The sequence below is a fragment of the Furipterus horrens genome, unplaced genomic scaffold (genome assembly GCF_987537825.1).
Source record: "Furipterus horrens unplaced genomic scaffold, mFurHor1.1.pri manual_scaffold_11, whole genome shotgun sequence".
Lineage (NCBI taxonomy): Eukaryota > Metazoa > Chordata > Mammalia > Chiroptera > Furipteridae > Furipterus > Furipterus horrens.
In genome coordinates, this window is record NW_028327181.1 from 66,883,123 (window position 1) to 66,904,561 (window position 21,439).

General features: G+C 40.3%; 1 protein-coding gene across 1 annotated transcript in view; it reads left to right on the forward strand.

Moving 5' to 3' along the window:
- LOC149998108 (unconventional myosin-Id-like) overlaps positions 1–21,439 on the forward strand; it is a 167,731-nt gene that overhangs the window by 59,616 nt on the left and 86,676 nt on the right. Inside the window, exons 2-3 of the mRNA XM_090290753.1 lie at positions 19,208–19,416; positions 21,162–21,255. Of these exons, the coding sequence (XP_090146879.1) occupies positions 19,208–19,416; positions 21,162–21,255 (303 nt within the window). The remainder of the gene's footprint in view (positions 1–19,207; positions 19,417–21,161; positions 21,256–21,439) is intronic.

The window sequence follows — 21,439 nt, forward strand, 5'->3', positions numbered from 1 at the left end:
GTCCTCAAGGACCCAGTTCCATCCCGTCTCTCAGCATTTTGACTTGTCCTTTTAGGCTGCCTCCCCTCACCTCAAGACAGAAAATTAAGGCACCATGTGCATATGACAGCAATCCTAAAGAGTTTCCCCCTCGCCTTCATGCAGATCACGGGCACTCCAAATCTGATCAAGGGGGCCAGACCTCCCAATTTTAGCTTAGTCTAGCCCAGCTACATTCCTGAGCCGGTGAGTGTGTGTGTCTGGGGGGGCGGGGGGGGGGGGCGGGCAGTGAACACTCACCCGGAATCAGAGTTACACTGGCGCAGAGGAGGGTGGGGGATGACTTTGGGTAGGACGCTTACAGTGTCTGCTGCAGTGTCTGCAGTATTTCACAATTAGAAGTAAGAAACAAGTGAAGAGCGGGGAATCACAGAGAAGTCACAAAAACTAGGTGGCGGGTATCGTACAGACCAAGGAGGAAGGCCGAAGCAGAGGGGGTGGGTTTGAGAGCTGCCACTGTGGCATCCTCGGGGACCGGGCATGGGAACCAGGAAGAGGGGCCTCATTTGGTGTCCAGTTTTCTTCCTGGTTAAGTGTGTGGCCATTCATGGAGGTGGGGAAGACAACAGGATGAGTCGGTTTAATTGAGTTAAATATTACACAGATCGAGTCTGAGGTGCCTGCGAGACATCCTAGTGGAAATATTCGATAGGCAGTTGGAAGAAATGTCTGAATTGGAAATGCAGTCCTCAGAATGCCGCTCTTTCCCAAGTTCTGGCCCTCCCCATTTCTCCATTCTGATGCTGTTGCCCGGTCTCCTGTGAGCCCTTCTCTTCCTTTATGTCCTGTCCCAGGTTAATAGCCTTCTCCCTTTCTTCTTAAGGAACCCACTCTTTGGCGAAGCCATCGCTGTGCACCAAGGTGACAGTGTAATGGTGTGAGGCAAGTAACCATCACCTGTTAAAATTAATTCAGAATTTACAGAGCCAAATCATTTATTTGATCTACTTTTATAAAGGCCCATAAAATTATTCAATTACAAAAGTAATTTAATTACAAAATTCTCAAACCAAAATACTTCTACCTCCAAGCCCAGGTAATTGCTGTAAGTGGACAGAGTTGTGTAAAGGCATATTAAAGACATATTTAGAGCCGTATTAAAAGTTACAGACTTACCTTATAGTTCTGCAGAATTATAAACATGAACAATAGCGATCATAAATATTCATTTGCAATTTGCAATTTAGACCTAGATTACCCGGGAAAATCACTCAGCACGTGCTGACACAGGACACCCAGCCATCTGTGTACCTTTACTAAATCGGTGAACGCTGAACTTCCTTCAGGGTTGCCCTTACCAGCGCTTGGTATCCCAACAGCTCCCAGCCCTCCCTTCCTGGGCACCATGCCTGCTCTCTGGGCACCCTTCCCTCCGCTTCCTGCATGCACAACCCAGTGTCACACTGGCCCCTGGTTCCGCTCACCGCTTTCACCCTTCCGCTGCTCTGCAGCCTTTGCAGACACCTTGCAGCCACATCAGTCTCCTCGTTTCCTGGTCATGCTCTCTGCTCGCCCGCACAGCACTGCTCCTGCCTTGTCCTGCCCGGCCTTCAGACCCTCACCGGTTACTTAGCCGGTTTCCACTGCCGTTAGGTGGAGAGGAAGCACTGACAAGTTTTGGCCTGCCTTTGGGGCAGCTTGATCACTGTGAATTTGTTTGCAAATACGGCATAGATCACTAGTTCCCCTACAATTACAGTTGGACCTCTTCTAGTAAGATAATGCAAAAGGCCTGCCCAAGTATTAGCATTTGTTATTACTGCCGAGCACAGAAACAGAGCATGAATGCCTCTTATTTTAAAAATAGCTCTAGGAGGGTGTGGGGAAGGAGGCAATCTAACTGAGAGGCAATTTAGAAATATCTCTCACCCTAAATATAATACTTATGTGCATAGGCATATATATATGGATATACATACCCATATTTACATATACACAAAAGAGGTATAAAATTTGCATGTATATGTTTAAATCTCTCAGGACATAGTAAATAGGTTAAGGTCAGAGGAAAACACTGTAAGGTCAGTGGAAAATGCTGGAAGTTGTGGGATAGGGTATAAGGGAGACTTTCATTGCATTCTTTTGTGTACCTTTTGAATTTCGATCATTGATATATTACTTACTCTAATGTACTATTCTATACCCAACAATACTAGTTCAGTAATTTATCCCACAGAAATGTTTGTTTGTATATGCATTAACAATATTGCATGTAAAATTATGTTAATGATAGCATTATAGTAACAATGATAGCAACCTAAAAATTCATTGGTAGAGGCCGGTGCATCAATTATACCTTATCTGTGTTGTGGTTTAGAGAAATGAAATATGCAAATATGCTCCTACGGGAAGATTGCTGAATTAAGATAGTGTAGGCTCTGTTGCAGCCACAGGCAACCACCAGGTCTCAGCAGCTTAATGTAATAAAGGTTTATTTATTCTCACGTGGAATCTGTGGATCAGTGGCCCCTGAGCCCTTAGACCGCCTTAATTGTGTAGTTCTGCCGTCTCAGACACAGAGCTCCCTCTGTCACCAATACAGCTTGCACGCCGGCTTTTCTGTGCTTTGGCGTGGAGTGTGTGTGTCCCACAGTTCATTATAACGTGGCCCTAATAACTAATAGTATGGCCCTGCCTAACTGCAAGAAGGGGACGAAATGTGGGGGAATAGATGGAATATTTGGGGTACAAACCCTCATTGCCATAGAGGATAAGGTATTGAAAAAAAGCATAATGTGTAGATCGGATTTACATGGTGTAGGTATGTGTGTACGTATGTATGCACGTTATGTATATATAATTTACTATTTAAAACAACTATGCATGGAGCATAGGCACGAGAAATTTTCAGAAAGGATATATAAGAAGTTATTAACAATAGGGACCCCTGGAGAGTGGGGCTAAGGCTCCGCTGTTTGAATTTTTTACCATTATTTTTTATATTTTTGACATAGCAATAAATTGTTTACCTTAAACACTATGGTTTACGATCTACCTTCTATTAATATATATTAAAACAATAGAATTGATGTATATTAATTTTTGTGTTTTTTTAAAATCTGGTTTATATTGACTCCATGAAATCCTTCCTGAAAAAATTCAATTTTGAGAAACTGAATTGTACAACTGATAATTTTTCTTAAATGAAATTAATTTATAGCTCTGCTATGTATATGCATATGTAATAATGTATATGTAATATATACAGAGTAGAGAGACTAGGAAAATCCACTGGCATTTATACTTCCCTGTGTTATGTAGTTAAGCTTTACCTGTTGCCGGTGCTGTAACCTGGGAAAGGCCGGTCCCCACTTACTCCGGACCTCTCCTTTCCTGCATGTGCCTGAACTGAAGGGCCGGTGAAGAAATCAGCCATTCATTCACAGTGAGCAAGCAAGGGACTGACCAGAATCGCCTTGGAAAGCCAAACACCCAAGAGCTATGAAAATATAGTAACAGATGACATAATTCTTACTCCTAAGAGAAATATCTAAAACTATATTAATCTCTTTAGGCATTCAAATACGAAGGCTCACTTTTATAAGTTAATGCACTCTTTTTACAAAGTCAGACATTTTCATTTACAAACTGGGTATATATTAAATATACATTAAAATACATTTAAACTCTTAATTGAAAAACAAAGGGCATTACCCTTGGGTGTGGTGGTATAAGGTTTCTTTTATAATCACACTCTTCTGTCTTTCATCCTCCCCTCAGAGGATAAATCTAATCCCTGAAGTTGTCTAGAACCTGAAAAGAAGGATGTGGTTTGAGCTCTTATGTGTCTCTGGGTCCCCAGGAGAGAGCACGCGGCCTCAGAAATAGCTCTTCCAGGACCAGGTCCAAGGCCAAGGGCTCTTTGGAGCAGCCCAGCTCCAACCTTGATGTCTTTATGGGCTGCCTTGACCAGGGTTCAAGTATCCTGTAAATGTCAGCTTTTTAAGTTAGTCCTTTTTCTCTGAAAGAATTGTTTTGGTTTTGAGGTTATTTCTTTATATTTGGTGTATAGATGCTATCTCATTTTGATGGTTTTATTGTTTTATTAGTCGTCTCTGCCAATAACACACTTCATCATCAGTCTTAGCTATAAAACCAGACTCAGTGTATGAGGGAATCACACCCTCAAATGAAACCTACTACAGACTCTTTGGGTCTTTTATTTCTCTGAACCTGCTTCCATCATCAGGATTTGGTTCGTGACAAGTGCTGTATTCAAAAGATGTGTCTTTTCTGGACAAAAATGTCTGTTAAGCTTGTTTTGGGAAGGATTAGGTATTAAGTTAAATTATATTAAAAATAAATAATACAAATTTTACTTTCCAGTATAGCTAGGAGTTCTAAACTATAAATTTAAAAACAAGCCTTATTGAAATATAAATGACCGTAAGCCTAAGTAATAAACATAAATAAATGCTTATGTTTCCTGTGATTTTCATATACTTTTGAGTTTGAGTTGATAAACTATTCTTGAGTATTACGTATTGTAACATGGTCCTACTGTGTGTGACTGATACCCAGTGTGTACCACACAGAACCTCACCGTGAGAGTTTAACAGTATCCTGAATGGTTTATACTTGGTTGAACAAAATGAGTTCACTGATCTCGCTCTTGCCTGTCACTGTCATGTCCAATTGACATAGAAGTTTCTAAGTTTCTAAGTGCTCTCTGTTTCCATACTCATCGCGGCCAAAACAAAGAATTTGTAGACTGGAACACTTGGAGTAACACTGTTCTAGGAACTATTGGAGAATATAAAGTACCGTGGAAACCCTTGAAATATTAAATAGCAATAAAAAATGCAATTGCTTAAAGGGCAATAGAAGGGATACCCCAGTGCAACATCCGATTAATTGACGAATAAGCTACAGAGAGGTTAACATCCTCAACACCCAGCTGAGTGAGAAATCCTTTAGGCTAGAGAGAGAGGTGCCAAGGAGAGCTGCGTGGAGAAGACAGAGCAGCACTTGAATGATCTCTTAAAGGATGATAGCTGTTTAAAAATATAAAATGGATCCATTTGATTTTATTAATAATTTTAGTATCTTGATTAACTAATTAATGAATTGTCCTGTGAACCGAAGGTAAACAAACATTGGTCATATTAATTAATTATACATAAATACTGATTTTACTATATTAATCTTAAGGTCAGCCTTTGACTACAAAGGGAACTTCCTTGCTTGCCTTTCTTTCATCTTATTTTTCAATTACAGTTTACATTCAGTATTATTTTGTATTAGTTTCAGGTGTACAGCATAGTGGTTAGACAATCGCATACTTTACAAAGTGTTCCCCTGACATTTCCAGTACGCACCTGGCACCATTTGTGCACTTTAAAAAAAAAAAAGTTAAATTGAAAAAAGTAAAAAGAAAGTCTTTGTTCTTTTGAATCGTTACCAGTTTGTGATTACTGTGTTTCCAGATTCTTTATAAGTGGGAATACTCAGTAAGGTTCCTTTAAAAAGCTCTGTTTCCCAGATGTTGCTCTGTAATACGGGACCAGTCCTTGCCAGCTCCATCTTCCTTTTTCATGCGTACTGTGGCGTTAGATCGCTTCACTTCCTTTGCGAAAGAATGACTGCAGAATCCTAGGGTCTGGTCACTGTTTTACACGGTGTCTATTGCCTGCCGAGGGTATTAGAACTTTCTATTGGTCATCACCAGATAGTAAGTTGGAATTACTATTACACCAGATATTAAATGGGAATTCCTATTACTAATGTTTGGTGAGCTAGCTGTGTACAAGTTACAGATGAATATATATATATATATATTTTGCTTAGTTTTATTATTTTTAAACAGTCCCATTTTAAAATAGAATAATATCTTTTAAAAATCCACTAATTCTAGCTTCTCTTGGAAAATCAGAAGTGCTGGCACAACTTGGTCCACAATTCAATATAAGAATTATCTATTAGATATTTTCAACAAGCTCCTCCCTTTTTATACGGCACGTGTTGTCCAGTCCCCACCATGACCTAGGGACTTACTTCCTTTCTGTTTATCTCCTCTGTCTTGCCAGCCTGACTTCCATAGATAGCTTAGTTTGATTACTGGACTTGTATGTAATAGCATGTTTGACCCTCCAAATCTAAAACCACACCCAACCAAAACTTTCAACTTTACCAGCACTATCAGCTTCCTAACTTGAATTATGTGTCATTTGAAGAACAAAATGATATATAATTCTGTGGCTGAAATAAGTTGGTTGATCTCAGATTACTATAATCTGCATAAATAAAATATTGTGTGTATATATCTGTGTGAATATGCATGTATATATATGTGAGATGTGAGAATAAGACAAATATATTCAATTATCTGAGTGAAGGAAACGTGGTAGTTTTTTAATGATCTTGAATTTTATGTTTGTAATTATTTCAATATAAAAATATTTTTAAAAGTCAAAGCTAAATATCAACCACAGGTTGTCAACAGTAAGAAAGTTTTTTCTTCCCTAAGTGATTAATCTTTTAGTCAGAATTTGAGGAAAGGGAACATTTAAAGCCAACCTAATTGGTACCATGTCTTAAAAATTGTTTTTCAGAGAAAAAGAAATGTTTTCTTCTAGCAGATATTAAGAATAAGACTTAGAAAATATTTTTGTATGTATTTGCAACCAAAACCATTTGTCTCTGCATCTGAATTTTAGTGCCCTGACGTAAGAAAACACTCAAAGCATAAATGAATGCGTTGCCTCCCTGCATCCAAAGAAGGATCTTATTAGCAGTGTATACGTGGTTGATGAGGTGTAGGCATCCACGTATTAGATATTTTTTAAAAGCAGCCATATTGTCAACAGAGCACAGATCTGACCTGTTTGTTCATCTGTGATGATGAATTTATGTCAGTTTAGTCCCACACTTGGGTCTAGTGCGTGGTACGCGTCTCCTAGCAGGCTGGGCAATAAAAGCTGTAGTCCACACACCCACAAAGGACAAAGATAAATACTAGTCAACAACAATATTCATTCTGTTTATTTCCCATAGAAGCAAACCTACTTGCCCCAGTTTTGGAGAGTGGAAGCCCCTTTCATCTAGATGCAGTATCCTTTTGACATGTCCCTCTGTTTCTTGGAGAACTTTCTTACTTTCTGGCTCAGTACACTTTCAGGCTTATCTTATGCTTTCCCTGCCCCAGTGATGAAATCAGCCATTTCTCCGAAAAGCCTTTTGCACCCTTGGTGTGGGATGTAGAAATCAAGATCTGGGGAATAGGTGTGGTTGTTGCTACTTGTATGTCACTGTTTTTCGACTTTGTCAGCAGAGTTGGGGGGAATGGAGGAAATGCACACACACATACATGTGGATATTTCTATTTCTTTGTCTATTTATAGTAAATATCATGAGTTCATACTGATATCCCTCATTTCAATCCCACACCACGGGGTTTCTTGTAGCCTTCTCCCTTCCGCATTTGTCATTTGTCATTTCTGCAGTAGTGTGAAACCTGGCTCCCATCATCCTCAACATATTTACTTATTTTCTCAGCCCTCTTGTCTGTAATGAATTCCCCCACTCCGTGGGCCACCTCCTCAACCCCTACTCTCCTGGACACCCCGGCCGCACCAGTGGCACCCTTACCCTGGCCCCGCCACACCAACAGACTGAGCCAGCGGGACCCTCGGCCCTGGCTCTGCCAGAGACACTGGCCCTGCTGGCCAAATCCTTGGCGTTTTAAACATAGACGAATTATAAGCAAAAATTTGAGACAAAGTATTTCCTGAAATTATAAAATAAGAATATTAATAGTTTTAGCTATTTAATTACATAGTTTAGGTTCAGTTCTTATTTCACCGAGGACAATGGAACCTATTAAGTGAAGATTTGGAAATACTGGTATTTATAAGTAGGCTTACATTTACTTTTTGAAATGTAATTTTATCAGAAATGTAGCATGTAGAGAAGCAGTTCAGTGCTTAAGTGAACAAGGCTGACCTAGAGGACAGCTACTTTCTGAGAGCAACTAAAGCTTTTCTTAATGGTCTATGAAGTTCAGAATTCATAATCATAGTTGGGGCAACACCTAAACAAAAAAATAAATATTATAGTATTTTTTTAAATTGGCAACCCATCTACTTACATAAATTCCTTTCTCAGTTTGACCTAGCCATAAAAATGATTTAATTTCTGCTTTAGGAACTTAAAAAAAAAAAAAAAAAAAAAAAAAAAAACACAGGGAAAATTATTTGTTTTTTCCATTTCCTGGTGTATTTGATCTGTTTTTAGTTTTTGACTCTTTTCTTTGCCACCACATTCTTACTCTCTTAGTTCACTTCCTGATGTCTGGTATCCCTGAGCATAGACAGCACTTAGTTGTTTGCACAAGTGGAGAAGGACTGACTGCATGAAGCCGAGTAGTGGATTATCATGTTTGTCTTTGGAATGTGTTGATTTTTGAAATTGAATATGGGCCCATTTAATACTTTGAGATTTGTTTTTTAATGAATCTCTTAATGGTTCCAGGTCCCTTCTCCCTTAGTAAAAAATTCCCTTGGATCCCACAGCAGTGTACTAGGAATAAGTAATAATAAATAGAAAAAGAAATCTGGCTCACAGTTTCTTAGGAAACTTGATTACAACATAATAGGAATAAGCTGTAAAATACAGCATCTCAGGTATCATGTAGAGATGAAAACCCTCTTCAGAGTGGTCATAGCTGATGTCTTTCACCTTCCACGTCCTCTTTAAATCCCTCCAAATTCAGCTGCCTTCTTTTCACCATAAAAACTTATCCCACAGTGAACAGTCACTGAGCACAGAAGAGTTTAGAGGCTTTGCTCAAGTTAAAAACATCAAAGTTTTATTCAAGGATCCTAGGTTTGCAAATCAGAAACACTACCGGGTGTTCTGAAGAAAAAAGTTGGAAGTTCTTATAGTAAAAAGTACATTTTGGAAAAGAATCAGCCCTACACTCTTAGCCACTGCATCGGTCTGAGATGATCTTCCAGATGACCAGTGGTCTGGATAATGCCATTCAGTGGTCTGTGTGTGGAAACATTCTCTCCCAAGTTCTTAATATGAACATTCTTTCCTAAAATCTTCAGAGTCATCCACAGGATTCACATATGTCATCAGGCATTGATACACTGAGAAGTCCATAAATTGAAGTTTCCAGGCTAAAGTGAGAATAGAATCATTCCGTCATGCCTCAGCCTACTTGGTTTTATTAATTTAGCAGCTTGACTAAAGTGACTCCATTTTGTTTCCTCACCCTTTCCCCAGCAGCCTTTGGTATGTCACTTGTGACTGCCTTCTGACGTTCTTCATTTCCTTGGAGGGGTTGCTGGCATCAGAGGCATGGCAGTGTTACTGGATTGGCACGGTAGAAGTTCTCTACACCAGCAGAAACTCCCAGCACTGGCCTAGGAAGTATCCCAATACAATCTTTCTCCTTCCCCCAAGGCTACTGCCCACAGTCCAAAAGCAAGGCCACCTAAAGGACATGAATTCTACCCTGCTGACAGGGGGAAAAGTTAACCCCTCACTTTACCTAAGACTCAAGGGAGGTTATTTTTTTTTAAAGGAGCTTTACATGAGGAAATGTGGCCTTCCTGGGTGTTACGGACATCTGACAAGGAAAACCAAGGAGAGCCAGCTGACAAAGTTTCTGGCCATTCAGTTGTTCATTCAATAAATACTTTTGCTGCTCAGTTCTATAGTGGCCCAGCAGAAACAACAGCCAAACACATAACTTAGGAGCATCTGGACGCTTTCCAGTTTTCCCTCCTCTTACACAACCCATTCTGTAGTAGACAGATCTCCCTCTCAAGGCCAATGAAAGCTTTGCTTTATAATTCAGATGTCTCCAGGCAGAGATGATAATTAGGTGATTGGTACTATGGTGGGTTTCTTCTTACCTATAACCGCGTGTGTGATGTCCACAAAAGAAGGTTTTGGAAGATTTTCTATTAATATTTAATAACTATAATTAGCAACGTACATGAAAAACATGTGAGGTAGTTCTTGGCATAGTAGGTACACAATAAATATCAGTTCAGTGTGACTTTGTTTATTGGACTTAAAACAGATGTTGTCACAGTAACTGAAATGGAAATAATTCATTCACTTGACTGCGTAACCATTTACTTCTCTTTAGTGTCTCCTGCTGCAACTACAACTCAGCTTGTACCCAAAACTGCCTGTCTGGTTGCCCCAAGACTCAGTAACACCTGAGAAAACCTTGCTTTAAATATATCAAAGGCTTTACGTGTTATGAAAATTGGGATAAGGAACTATAGTTTTCAAAAAGTGATATAGTGCACTGATTAGACTTTCTATCATTTACTAAGTTAGGCGTAGTTGTTTTTTTAAAAAAAAGTGACAGCTGTCACCCAGGGAGCCCTGGGGAGTGGAATACCTAAGCACAGTGTAAGGTAAAGAGGCTTCCTGCCAGTATAAATGGGAGGGGGGGTGGGATAAGAACACTAAATTTATCCTATTGAGTTCAGTCCTCAGACAACTGTGTGATTATTTGTTTTTTGTTTAAAGTGTTTAGTACAGTAGTATAAGTGACTTATAGTATTATTTAAAAAGCATAATTGTTATAAATTCACATAATTGTGCATTTCTATCAAAGGGTTTTCTGACTCTAGGATCCTGCATATTCCTGAGCAGTACTGACTTATAAATAGGCTAAGTCCTTGGTTAAGGCAAAATGCAGTTAACTACTTCCCTAGACATGCCCAGTAGCCAAATGGTTACTGGAATAGGAAATCGTCTTTTAAGTGAAATGGACAGAAAGGAATAAATGTATGAGTTGAGCCCTGTGTTTGAGAAAGTATAGATATTACTTGTTCATCAGAAGAGAAAATACAGTGTCATGTTATTAATGGGAAAATTTCATTCTTACGTTTGAGTCTAACTCTTTGTGCCTGTCAGTATTAGGCACTCGGCATTTCAGCAACCAATAATGCTATTGTGATTGACATTGTAAAATATAAAACATCTTCATTGTGGTTTTTTCGTTACTAGTTTTTAAATGCATATGAATATTTAAAGATCCATCTATTGGCCTGAGGATCTGTCATTTCTAAGAACTCCTACGGTCCCTTAAAGTGGTTTAACTGTGGTCCAGTTCATCAGCCTCTGTATTTCCTCCACTAGAATTTTAGTAAAACCATTCAGTCAGTTAAGGGCTCTAGGATGGCAAACGAAGACCAAGACAATTTGCGTTCCATGTATGGTTTTGGTAAGCTCTAAACCTTGTATAATCTCAAGAAAAGGAGAGCTTTTCTTACAAGATCAAAGCAGAACCATTTCAGGATTCATTTGTTGAAGTTGCAGGTGCTCTAACCTAATGATGGTTCTCTACCCAGTGTGGACTGTCCTGACCCCAGCCGTGTAGACTCATTGCTGAAAGGGACTGGGGGAGCCAGTGCCCAATATCCTTCTCATAATGACTGACTTGAAATTTGAACCCTTTTCAGACACCCCAGCAGACAAAACAACAAAAACAGGAAAGCAGTCTATTTACAGGTGTCAACCCAGCCTGCTGTGTCTGTGGGCATGATTTGCTATGCTGTATTTGACAGATTATTTTCTATATGTTGAGACTTTTCCTGTTTTCATCAACATATATTATGAAACATCGATTCCCTTTTACCAGGTGAATGAGTTGTGGTAATTGTTAAAAGTAGTTTTCATAATCAAGAGATTTATTTAGACAGTGTTTTAAGAGCCAGCCTTTTTAAATTTTTAAATTGCCTGGGAGCCTTCATGGAGGGAGTGTTGTCACTGATTAACTCATTGATGTGATCAAATTTAGCTACTAAAAATTTTTAAAATAGAACCCAGATGTTTGTCCTATCTCTTTAAAATCTTTTTCTTGCTTTTCAATTCCATGTGGTCTCTGCAGCATTTGCCCACCTTGACAGGTAAGGATGTCTGGTTGCCTTCTGTGTGTTCGCTGTCCTCTGTGTTTTTCCCTTTGTGTCCAAGGGATCAGGTTTAATTAAATGACAAGAAAAGGGAAAGACACCTTGCCTTGGATGGCCCTCAGGTAATCCAGACTCAGCACAGCCTGTCTAAGTCACGGCCTCCTCCTAGACATTTGCTTTTCTTCTGCTGTCCGTGTTCTCATCAGTGAATGGCTTCGTGGTCTGCTCCGTGGCTCATGGGAGAAGCCCCGACACCTCCTGCTTTCTCACCTCCCACACCCTATAACCTACCCTGTCTCATCAGTGGAGCTCCATCTCCGAAAGCCTGTCTGCTGCTCCATCTCCACTGCTCTGGCACGAGGCACTCAGTCCTTCCCACCTGCGATCAGAGGAGGCTTGCCAAAAGGCTAATGGGATCGGTGCTTAAAACTCCGCCTTGAAATGAAGTCCAAAACCGCAGCAAGGCCCCTTGCCCATGCTCGCCTTCCCCCTCGCACCCCTGGCTGCCTGTGCTGTAGTGAGGTCACAGTGTCCTGCTCTGGGTCCTCAGGCCCTTGCGCCTGCCCCCACTGTGCTATGCACGTTCTGGCGCCCCTTCCTGGAGCCCCCACTGAGTGTCTGTCCTGCTCGCCCTGCGTTATGGTGGAGACGGCTCTCTGCCGTCCATTCCTCCACCCGTGGCTCTAGCACAGGGCTCGGAAGATGAGCCCTGATAACTGTTTATTGAATGAATGAACAAGTAAACACACGACAAAGTTAAAGATAGCAGCAGGAACACTTAAACTTAATGTGTTTCTACAAGGCATGCCTTACGAATAGAAATGTGTTTTGAGAAAGCAATCATTATCTTAAAATGTATTTATCAAAAATAAATTATTTTCCATTACAAAAATAAATTTTAAAAGAAAGTAAGTTCAGCCCAGCCTCTCCTGACCACACTTGGTGGTTCAGTACCTGCGTGCTGCTCGCATGAGATGTTGCTGTAGGGAAGAAAACCGAGCCCCGAGCTCAGGAAGTCAGTGAAGCCGCTGCCGGCACCCCTCACCAGTTTCTGACACCCATGGAAAGCCCAGACATGGCTGGGGAGGGATCACTGGCTTTAGAGGATCCTTGTGAACTACTAGAAGAGACTTGCCGGACTCATGCCAAGCTGGGTCGTGATTCAGTCCACACACAGCAGCGACCCTTGCTGTGAGGACAGACAGCACAGCACAGATGCGACGTGCAGGGCCCGGGGACCTGGGTGGGGGACAGGCGCTTCCTGCCCCTCGGACAGCTTGCAGGTCGCTCCTAATGAAAGCAGGGCTGTGTGTCACGGCACTCTCAGCACGCCCCAGTGCGTGCCGGATGCTCCAGTGAGTGGGGCGGCTCGTTTCTTAGAACGACCCTGTGAGGTAGATCCTCGTGCAGATGGAGAGAGTGGGGCACAGAAGGTTGTTCACCTGAAACTAATATAATATTGTATGTCAACTGTAACTGAAAAATAGATTTAAAAAAGAAAGTGGGGCACAGAAAGGTTTCAGTAGCTTACATATAATCATAGAGCTAGTTAGTGCTAACTGCAGTCCTTTCAGAAGACACCCTTTTCTGTGCTGCAGAGGGGCCAGGGACACCCGTGTGTGCCCTGGTGGGCTGTGGTGGTGCTTCCCCAGCATTCTCTTCCAAGGGTTCGTGCGTTAATAAAAAGTCAAACTAAAGCAGCCTCTTCCTGGTGCTGCTAAGGCAGAGTAAGCCTAGACGCGCCTAGAGCTGTCTATGTGGAGGTGGTATAATCACATAAACGTTCAGATGTCAAGTAACTCAGTTTTTAGGATGTTGCCTTTGAACCCTCCCACTTCTGAAGCTGGGTTAGGCATTCTTTCTCTAAGCTTCCTTCGCATCCTTTTTCTCTTTGTTACTGTCTTAAATCTTTTCTGAAACTGTGTGATGGGGGTGTGTGTGTGTGTGTGTGTGTGTGTGTGTATAAGAGGAGAGAGGGAGGGAGATATGAGGAAAAGGGAGAGAAAATGGGAGCAAGAGGGGAATAATAAAAAAACATGTAAATTTTAAACCATCTATTATAAGTGATATGAAATTTAAACTACATGGCACTGTCTGTTTATGAAGACCTTTGAGCACAATAACACTGTGCCTTATTCTTCTCTTGGCCTAGTGCCTGGCTCTCACTAGTTACTCAGATGTTTATGAATGCACACAATCAGCAGCTAGCAGCACCAGGATTCAAACCCAGTGCTGCAGGGCTGTGGGATTCTGCAGCACATACTCTTTCTGGCACATAGTCCCTGCCCCTCTCGGGAACGCAGTCTAACAGAGGGGCTAAAGCAGATTGAGTGCCTCACAGGGACACCGTGATTTTGCCAGAAGCAGCAGAAACAAGATGCCTTCCCCCTTGGGAGAGATTCTCATCTGAGAACTGGGGAAGGTGAACTGAACCTTACTGAACGTTGGCAGCAAGCTGAGGAGCATTGCAAAAGTTCGGTGCATCAGTAAAACAGGGGTCAAAGTTCTGTGTACTTGGAAAATAAAACTGCAATATAGGGTGTTCTTTCGAAAGGCACGAGCATTGTTGGTTGAAAACCTGCACCCAGGAAGCAGAAACCCACACATCTCGTAGGTGAAAGAGTAAATTGCTGCAACCTCTTTGGAGAATAATTTGACAGTAACTCATGAGTTTAAATTACACATGTCCTTTGAACCAGCAACTTTAATTCTAGAAATGTATTTTACAGGTGTACATGCACATGGTCACAAAGAAATACATACCATTACATTTATAGTTGCATTGTTATAGTAACAAAATATTGGTTGTAGCCTAAATGTCCATCTAATAAGGATTTGATTATATTATTGTATGTTCACCTATGAAACTGAATACTATGCAGGCATTAAAAAATGAGGCTATTCTCTTACTTACATGAAACTATCTCAAGGTATCTGTTTTAATTAGAGAAAAAGTCATTCATGTAAAAAACCGTATGTATGCATATGCGTGTGGATGAGTAAACTATTTCTATAAGAATTCACAGGAAACTGTTGAGGGACGCTGTGAGAAAAGTGGGAGAAATACTTGCCACTATCTATCATTTATACCTTTTGAATCTGTTAGTGTTGCCTATTCAAAATGAAGAAAAAATTAAATGTACTATATGAGGAAGCTTGGAGATTGGATTTTTATTAATAACTTTTGATTTCAAATGTGCAGAAGCGCTGCAAGAAGACTGCAAGACTCTTCCTCAGAGCACAGCTCGCATTTAGTTGTTGTCTCTGATGTCTTATCATCTGGGATAACATGCAGCCTTCCTCTGTTTCCTTGACCGCGGAATTTTCCAGCTCTTTTGCCACCTGTGCTTTAATTTAGGTGTGTGGTTGTCTCCTCCCGATCGGATTCGGGTTGTGAGTTCCTGGCAGACACCACAGAAGTGACTGTGTGTCCTCTCTGCATCCCCCCTGGAGGCCCTATGCTTCTCAGGTTCTCGGCCCTGGGCTCTGGTGAGCTCTCCTTCAGGGACCCACGCAGAAGATTTCAGGGAATTCTGTGGCACCTGAGCTGGGCGTTGGAATCCCTAAGCTCATCCTTACATTCACCACTTTGCCCAGCAGCATTATTAGGAGCCACCAGTCAGCCTCATTATTTGTTAGTTTTCCAAAATTGTTCTCAAGTGTCACCGACACGGTCTCCCAGCTCTTTGCTGCCAACAAGGGGTGGACGAGGAGTATCCCGTGCAGACATTTCACGTTTCTCTGTGTTGCCAGATCACACCAGGAGCTCTGACTGCTCTCTTTACTACTGGAAATAGAGTCCTTAGTTGTTGTTCTTTTTAAGTAAATGTTTCAGAATTCCTGTACAAAACACTGTTGTCCTCCAAAGGCATTTTTACATTTTCTCCAATGCTACTCATTAAACGAAAAAAGTTTAGGACCACTTTCATTCAGACACCAGTGGAAAACATCTGTCTCATTTAATAAATATTTTTGAACTTCTTAAAATTAAGAAGTTAATTAAGAAATTAAATTTTTAAAATCCATTGCTGCTGAGCTATTTTAACTATTTGCAGAGTTTGAAAGGAGACACCTGAACAGAGCAAATACCCTGCACTGGCGTTCAAGGCGGGGTATCAAGAACAGTTTCCTAAGGGGCTGATGCTTGGGCTTTTGAAGGAGTGAGAACCTGGCAAGCAGATGGGGGAAGAAGAGGCCAGGTGGAGAACGGGTATTGTGTGCTGGGGAACTGTAAATCGCTCACTGCTGTGGCGGTATGAGCGGCATATGAAGAGGCAGGCATGGGAGGTGTGGGTGGGTAATCGGGAGTCAAGTGAAGGGAACCTCAAAGCCAGGACACAGAAGACCTGTGCTCTGCTGTGGAGTCCGTCTACTACTCTTTAGTGTTCCTCATTGAAAGAGGTGTGTTGTGATAATCCTTGCCACCCCAGGACATGCTTTTATGATATTTCTTATCATACTATATGGTTACTATTTCTTTACAGTACTTCCCTATTCTTTTTCTTTCTAATTCCCAGAGTCAGGCCCAGTGTCTGGCACAAAGTAGGTATTGAACAAATATTTGAGCAATACATCATAAAAGTTTATTACAAAAAAAGGTCTGCACACTGAGGTGGAGGTTGTAAAAATTCCTTCTTTGGTTTCTTCTTGTAAGAGATGGTATCGTCCAGTTTGTTTTCACGGATAATTAGAGCCATTTCTCCTGGAGGCAAACCAAGCAGGTGACCTGACCGCATTACCTCAGTGCTGGCTTCGTACCCTGAGGTTTCCCGAAGCAAAGGAAGTCTTGGGTCGGTGTTGCTGTGTATATGGCACCATCTAGCGGCGCTTTTAAGCTAACCAAATTAAAATGTCATCTTTGATAACCAAACGGTTTCAAACAAGCTTCTAACATTTTGTAAATTGCTGAAGCACTGTATTTACTCTGTATTTTTTGAACCTTTGCCACTCTCTCAAAGTTAATTATGCATTTGATAATTCATGTATTTTAATTGTGTCGTAACAACCATGATGCCTAGAACTTGTGGTGAACAAAATAATTCTATTTGAAATAAAATGGCATTTCAGAGAACGTACTTGGTTAGACAGACCTGAAGTCTTAGAACAACATTCTAATCTCCTATGTCATTTGCTGTTCCTCTTAGTCACCAAGTTCCAGACTTAGGAGGTAACTGACTTTCTAATATCCATCTCCTTTTCTCCGCACCACCTCCCAACCCCCTGCCCCCATTTCAACAGTGTTTTTAAAACTAAAGAATATTGTTAATTCTTATCCTTGAAGACAGCTGTGGAGCATGTCATGCAAATTTGAAGGTTAAGCCAGAAAGGCTTGAGTAGTGAACCTTAGCTTTTTATTGCTTTTGTGTGCCTTAGAACGTGAGTTATGTAGACATTTCGCTTGTGACTAACTGCTGGTTGATTGACAGCTGAGGCAGGGAAGCAGGTTATAATCATTAAATGAATTTGTCGTATGTAGGGATTGCTGTGATTTTAAGTAGCAATGTTAATAAAATAAAAGCATTTATTAAAAATATCCTTCCTGCAGAACATAATTGGAAACATAAAATTAATTGCCTTTTTAAAACAGTACTTACACAATGCCAGAGGGAGAGAAGGGTATAATTATCGCCATCTTACAGTTGAAGAAGCCCGAGCGCGTGGAGGTTAAGTAGCTTTCACAAGGTCTCACTGCCGTGAAGTTTGCAACGTGAGCATTCAGAGCCAGATGCAGAGGACTCCAGAGTCAGTGCTCTTAGCTACCGTATAAACTTGCTGTATAGCAATAAGAGGATGCATAGGAAAACCACCGCAGGAAAACATGCACAGAAAACCTTAAAGAGGTTAATAACTCCTATTTAAATATACACTAACTACTTGATGAAAATCTTGATTTTAATTTATTGTTGACATTATCAACATCTGTTTGTTTCCACTCCTACTTACAGCTACAGCCTTCATTCCAGTGTGGAATGAAGGAACTTGAAGGAGTTGTTTGTTTGTTTTGGTTTTTGGCCTTAGGGTTCCAAATGCTTAGTTATTGCTGCCCCAGGGGCCCCACAACAAGAGTGCTTGGGGTCACAGCTGCTGTCCCTGTCGGCATGGCGTCCACCCCGGCATTCCCTTCCCTCGGCTCTCGGAAGTGACCCGTGTGCCTGTGGCTCTCGGCAGGCACAGTGTGATGGTGGCAACCACTTGTCCATTTGGGTGTTGGCCTAGCTCTGGTTCATATATGTTTACATATGTGGGTTATTGTGTAAATAGTGAATATATATGGGCTTTCTAAATTTAAAATTTTTTCTTTGTAAATATAGACACATAATTTTGTGCAATCACAGTCGTATCACATATGCTGGGAATTTTTTTCCCTCTTTTTTTTTCTTTGTTGCTGTGGCTTCCAACTACCCACATGACCTTCCTCCTCCTCACTCTATTGTATGTGTGAAAGGATACATAAAACAGCATGTAGTCTTCCATATTCTCCCATGCTTATGTAACCATTTATAAAATACTTCTATGTACAGTTGTATGTACTAACTCTATATGGGGTGGCCTTTTAGCCTTTTGTCATGAAAAAGGTGGAATCATATTATAAATACTTTTAAAAATACCCCTACCTTACAACCGGCTATCGCATTCCTGGCAGCGTTCCCCACAGAGATGAAAGCACTGATTTGTAAACTTGTATGTCAATATACTGTTAGTCAACATAGCAGGAAGGAAAGGAGTGTTTCAATAAATAATGGTGTATCTACACCATGAAATTTAAAAAGTGAATTGGACTTATGCCAGAAGTGTCTCCTCTGCCATTCTTTCTGCTGTGGGTTTTACTGTTACTTTATTACTTTACTGACATTCTAGTCTTGTTTCAGGAGGGAACAGAAATAAATTTATCTGGACTGTTTTCTATAAAACTGAAAGTCCAGCTAAGTGGATTCAAGACCTGTTTTGACTTCTATTTCTTTTCTTTGTAGAGCTCTTAGGTTGTCTTCAGCTATTTTCCCCACTTCTTAACCTTCTATATTTTGAAATAGGAAATCTCCAGCCTCCCAAAAATTAAGTTCTTATTTCTTTCTTGACTTTTAACCCCTTCTGGCCTTTTCCAGCAGCAGCAGCTCAGCTCAGCCTCAAACATTGTCGCTAAGAATACACTCAGAACCAGTGAAATGTCAATTCAGAAATTGTTCCTATGACGTTTGGATTTTCTGGGAGATAAGAGACTCACAGAAAAGAAATAGCATTTCTGTATAACCCCAGCTACTTCTTCCCTTTCTTTTGCTTCTGTACAGATTTGAAAAGGGGCGCATCTACACGTTCATCGGAGAAGTGGTCGTTTCCGTGAATCCATACAGGTTGCTGAACATTTATGGGAGAGAGACAATTGAGCAGTATAAGGGACGTGAGCTGTACGAGAGGCCGCCTCATCTTTTTGCTGTTGCCGATGCTGCCTACAAGGCCATGAAGAGGCGGTCAAAAGACACTTGTATTATGATATCAGGTATTTAGAGGAGGGGGTCCCCTGTACTTCCAAGTTCAGAGTGTATTGAACTTCTTAGGTACTCAAGGATCCAAATGTTTGATTAGATCTCTTTTGAAGTTAGAAACCTTGAATAATTTTTAGAAGAAAAAATGTGATGAACATTAAATTCTAAATTATTTCTATCATCCCTGACGGCCCTCTAGCCTTGGTTCATTTTTATAAGTACATTTTACATTTAGATGGACTTTAGTCACTTTTGTAGACTGAGCTGACATAGACATGCCTTCCTTCCATCTCAAGCCCATAAAAGTACTGGATAGATTGTAACAAAAGTTATTTTATATAATGACAGAATGAAACTGAGAGATGAAATCCTGAGGAACCAAAAATGAAGAATGCACTCAAAGTCAGATTGGTGACTGGGAGCTAAGGTTGAGGGGCGTCCTCGCATGAGGGCTGGTCCAGCTTGTAGACCTGGGGGCACCCAGCCAGGAGGGAGACGGGTCCTGTTTACCGAAGAAAACACTGAACTGTCTCTGTAAAGCTGAGCTTTTCAGGGAAAATGGGGGCAGGAAAAATGTCTGTCCACTGACCCTGGATGGCCTCCCCCAAACTGTGGAGACTTCTTTTGGTGCTAATAACACCTCACATTTTGCATTAGTGGCTTTATACTTTTAAAAACACTTTTATGATTTTTATTCCATGTTGGTTATCAGACAGCTGAAAAATGATAAGTAAAGCAGTTGTGTTTCTGCTTTATAGATAAGAATATTAAGGGTCAGAAAAGTTAAGTCACTAAGTGATAAGAGCTAGAGAATTATAGCCTAGGACTATTATTTTGTGAAAACAAATTATATTAAGCAATATTGCCTGATTGTACAAATAGTAGTCACATGTGCATGTATAGTTATATAATAAATGCATAATTATATTATAGAATTATGTTCATTTAGCAATATATAGTGGGCACCTTTTCATTAGAGTACTATGGAAGTAGTGCGTTCTCTAACAATTGTGTAGTATTCTATTGAATCATAATTTATTTACCTAACCCTCTACTGGTGGGCATATTATTTTCAGATTTTAGCTATGACACATAGTTTGCAGAAAGGCTTTTAAAACCTTTGATGGTTATTATTTTATTAGCATTTTGTTCTTTCCATAGTATAAATTTCTACAGGTAGAGTTTTTGGGTCAGAGACATAAACATTTAAAAATCGAAGCAGATAATTCTAAATTGATCTCCTCTTCTCTAAGTTGTCATACTTTTTTGGTGACACCAAGTGTCTCAAGCTTGCTGCTTGATTTTTTTTTTTTTCCCAAAATCTCTTTAATTTTAATTTTCTGAAAGAAAGATGAAAAGAAATACCCTATAGAAAATAAGTTTATGTTAATTTAGCTATGGCTGCTGTTTGAATCACTAACTTGCTTTTTTCCTACTAGACTTAAGCATCACTGCAAAGTGCTAAGACTTTAGTTAGTCCAAGAAGTTAGTTTATCACATTTTATCTCTTGATATTTTTACTAAGTAAATCTTGATTTGTAATCTATTTGTTATTTTACTTCTACAATAATTTAATTTTTTTCAACATGTTCAGAAGCAATACCACATCAAGACAGGGTGAAATAACTCAAAAACAGCAAACATTGAAACTTAGGGATTTTAAGTAAATAATTAACATCATAAGTTTAAATCGTTCCATTAAAAATTAGCGTACTCTTGGTTTAAGTTGTAATGTTAAGCCTTGCGCAATTTCCCCCAGGGGAAAGCGGAGCTGGTAAAACCGAAGCCAGCAAGTACATCATGCAGTACATCGCGGCCATCACCAACCCCAGCCAGAGGGCTGAGATCGAAAGGTAATGGGGCAAATTCTGATAGCGCTTTACTTTCCATATAGAATTGACCTAAACTCTGATATGTGTCCACCGTTTATTGATGATAAATCACTTTGACTCTCTTACCGCGTGCTGTCTCTACTTTTATTCATATCAGTCTATTTCTATATTTGTTTTTAATAGGAAAAAAGATGACTGTTATGGT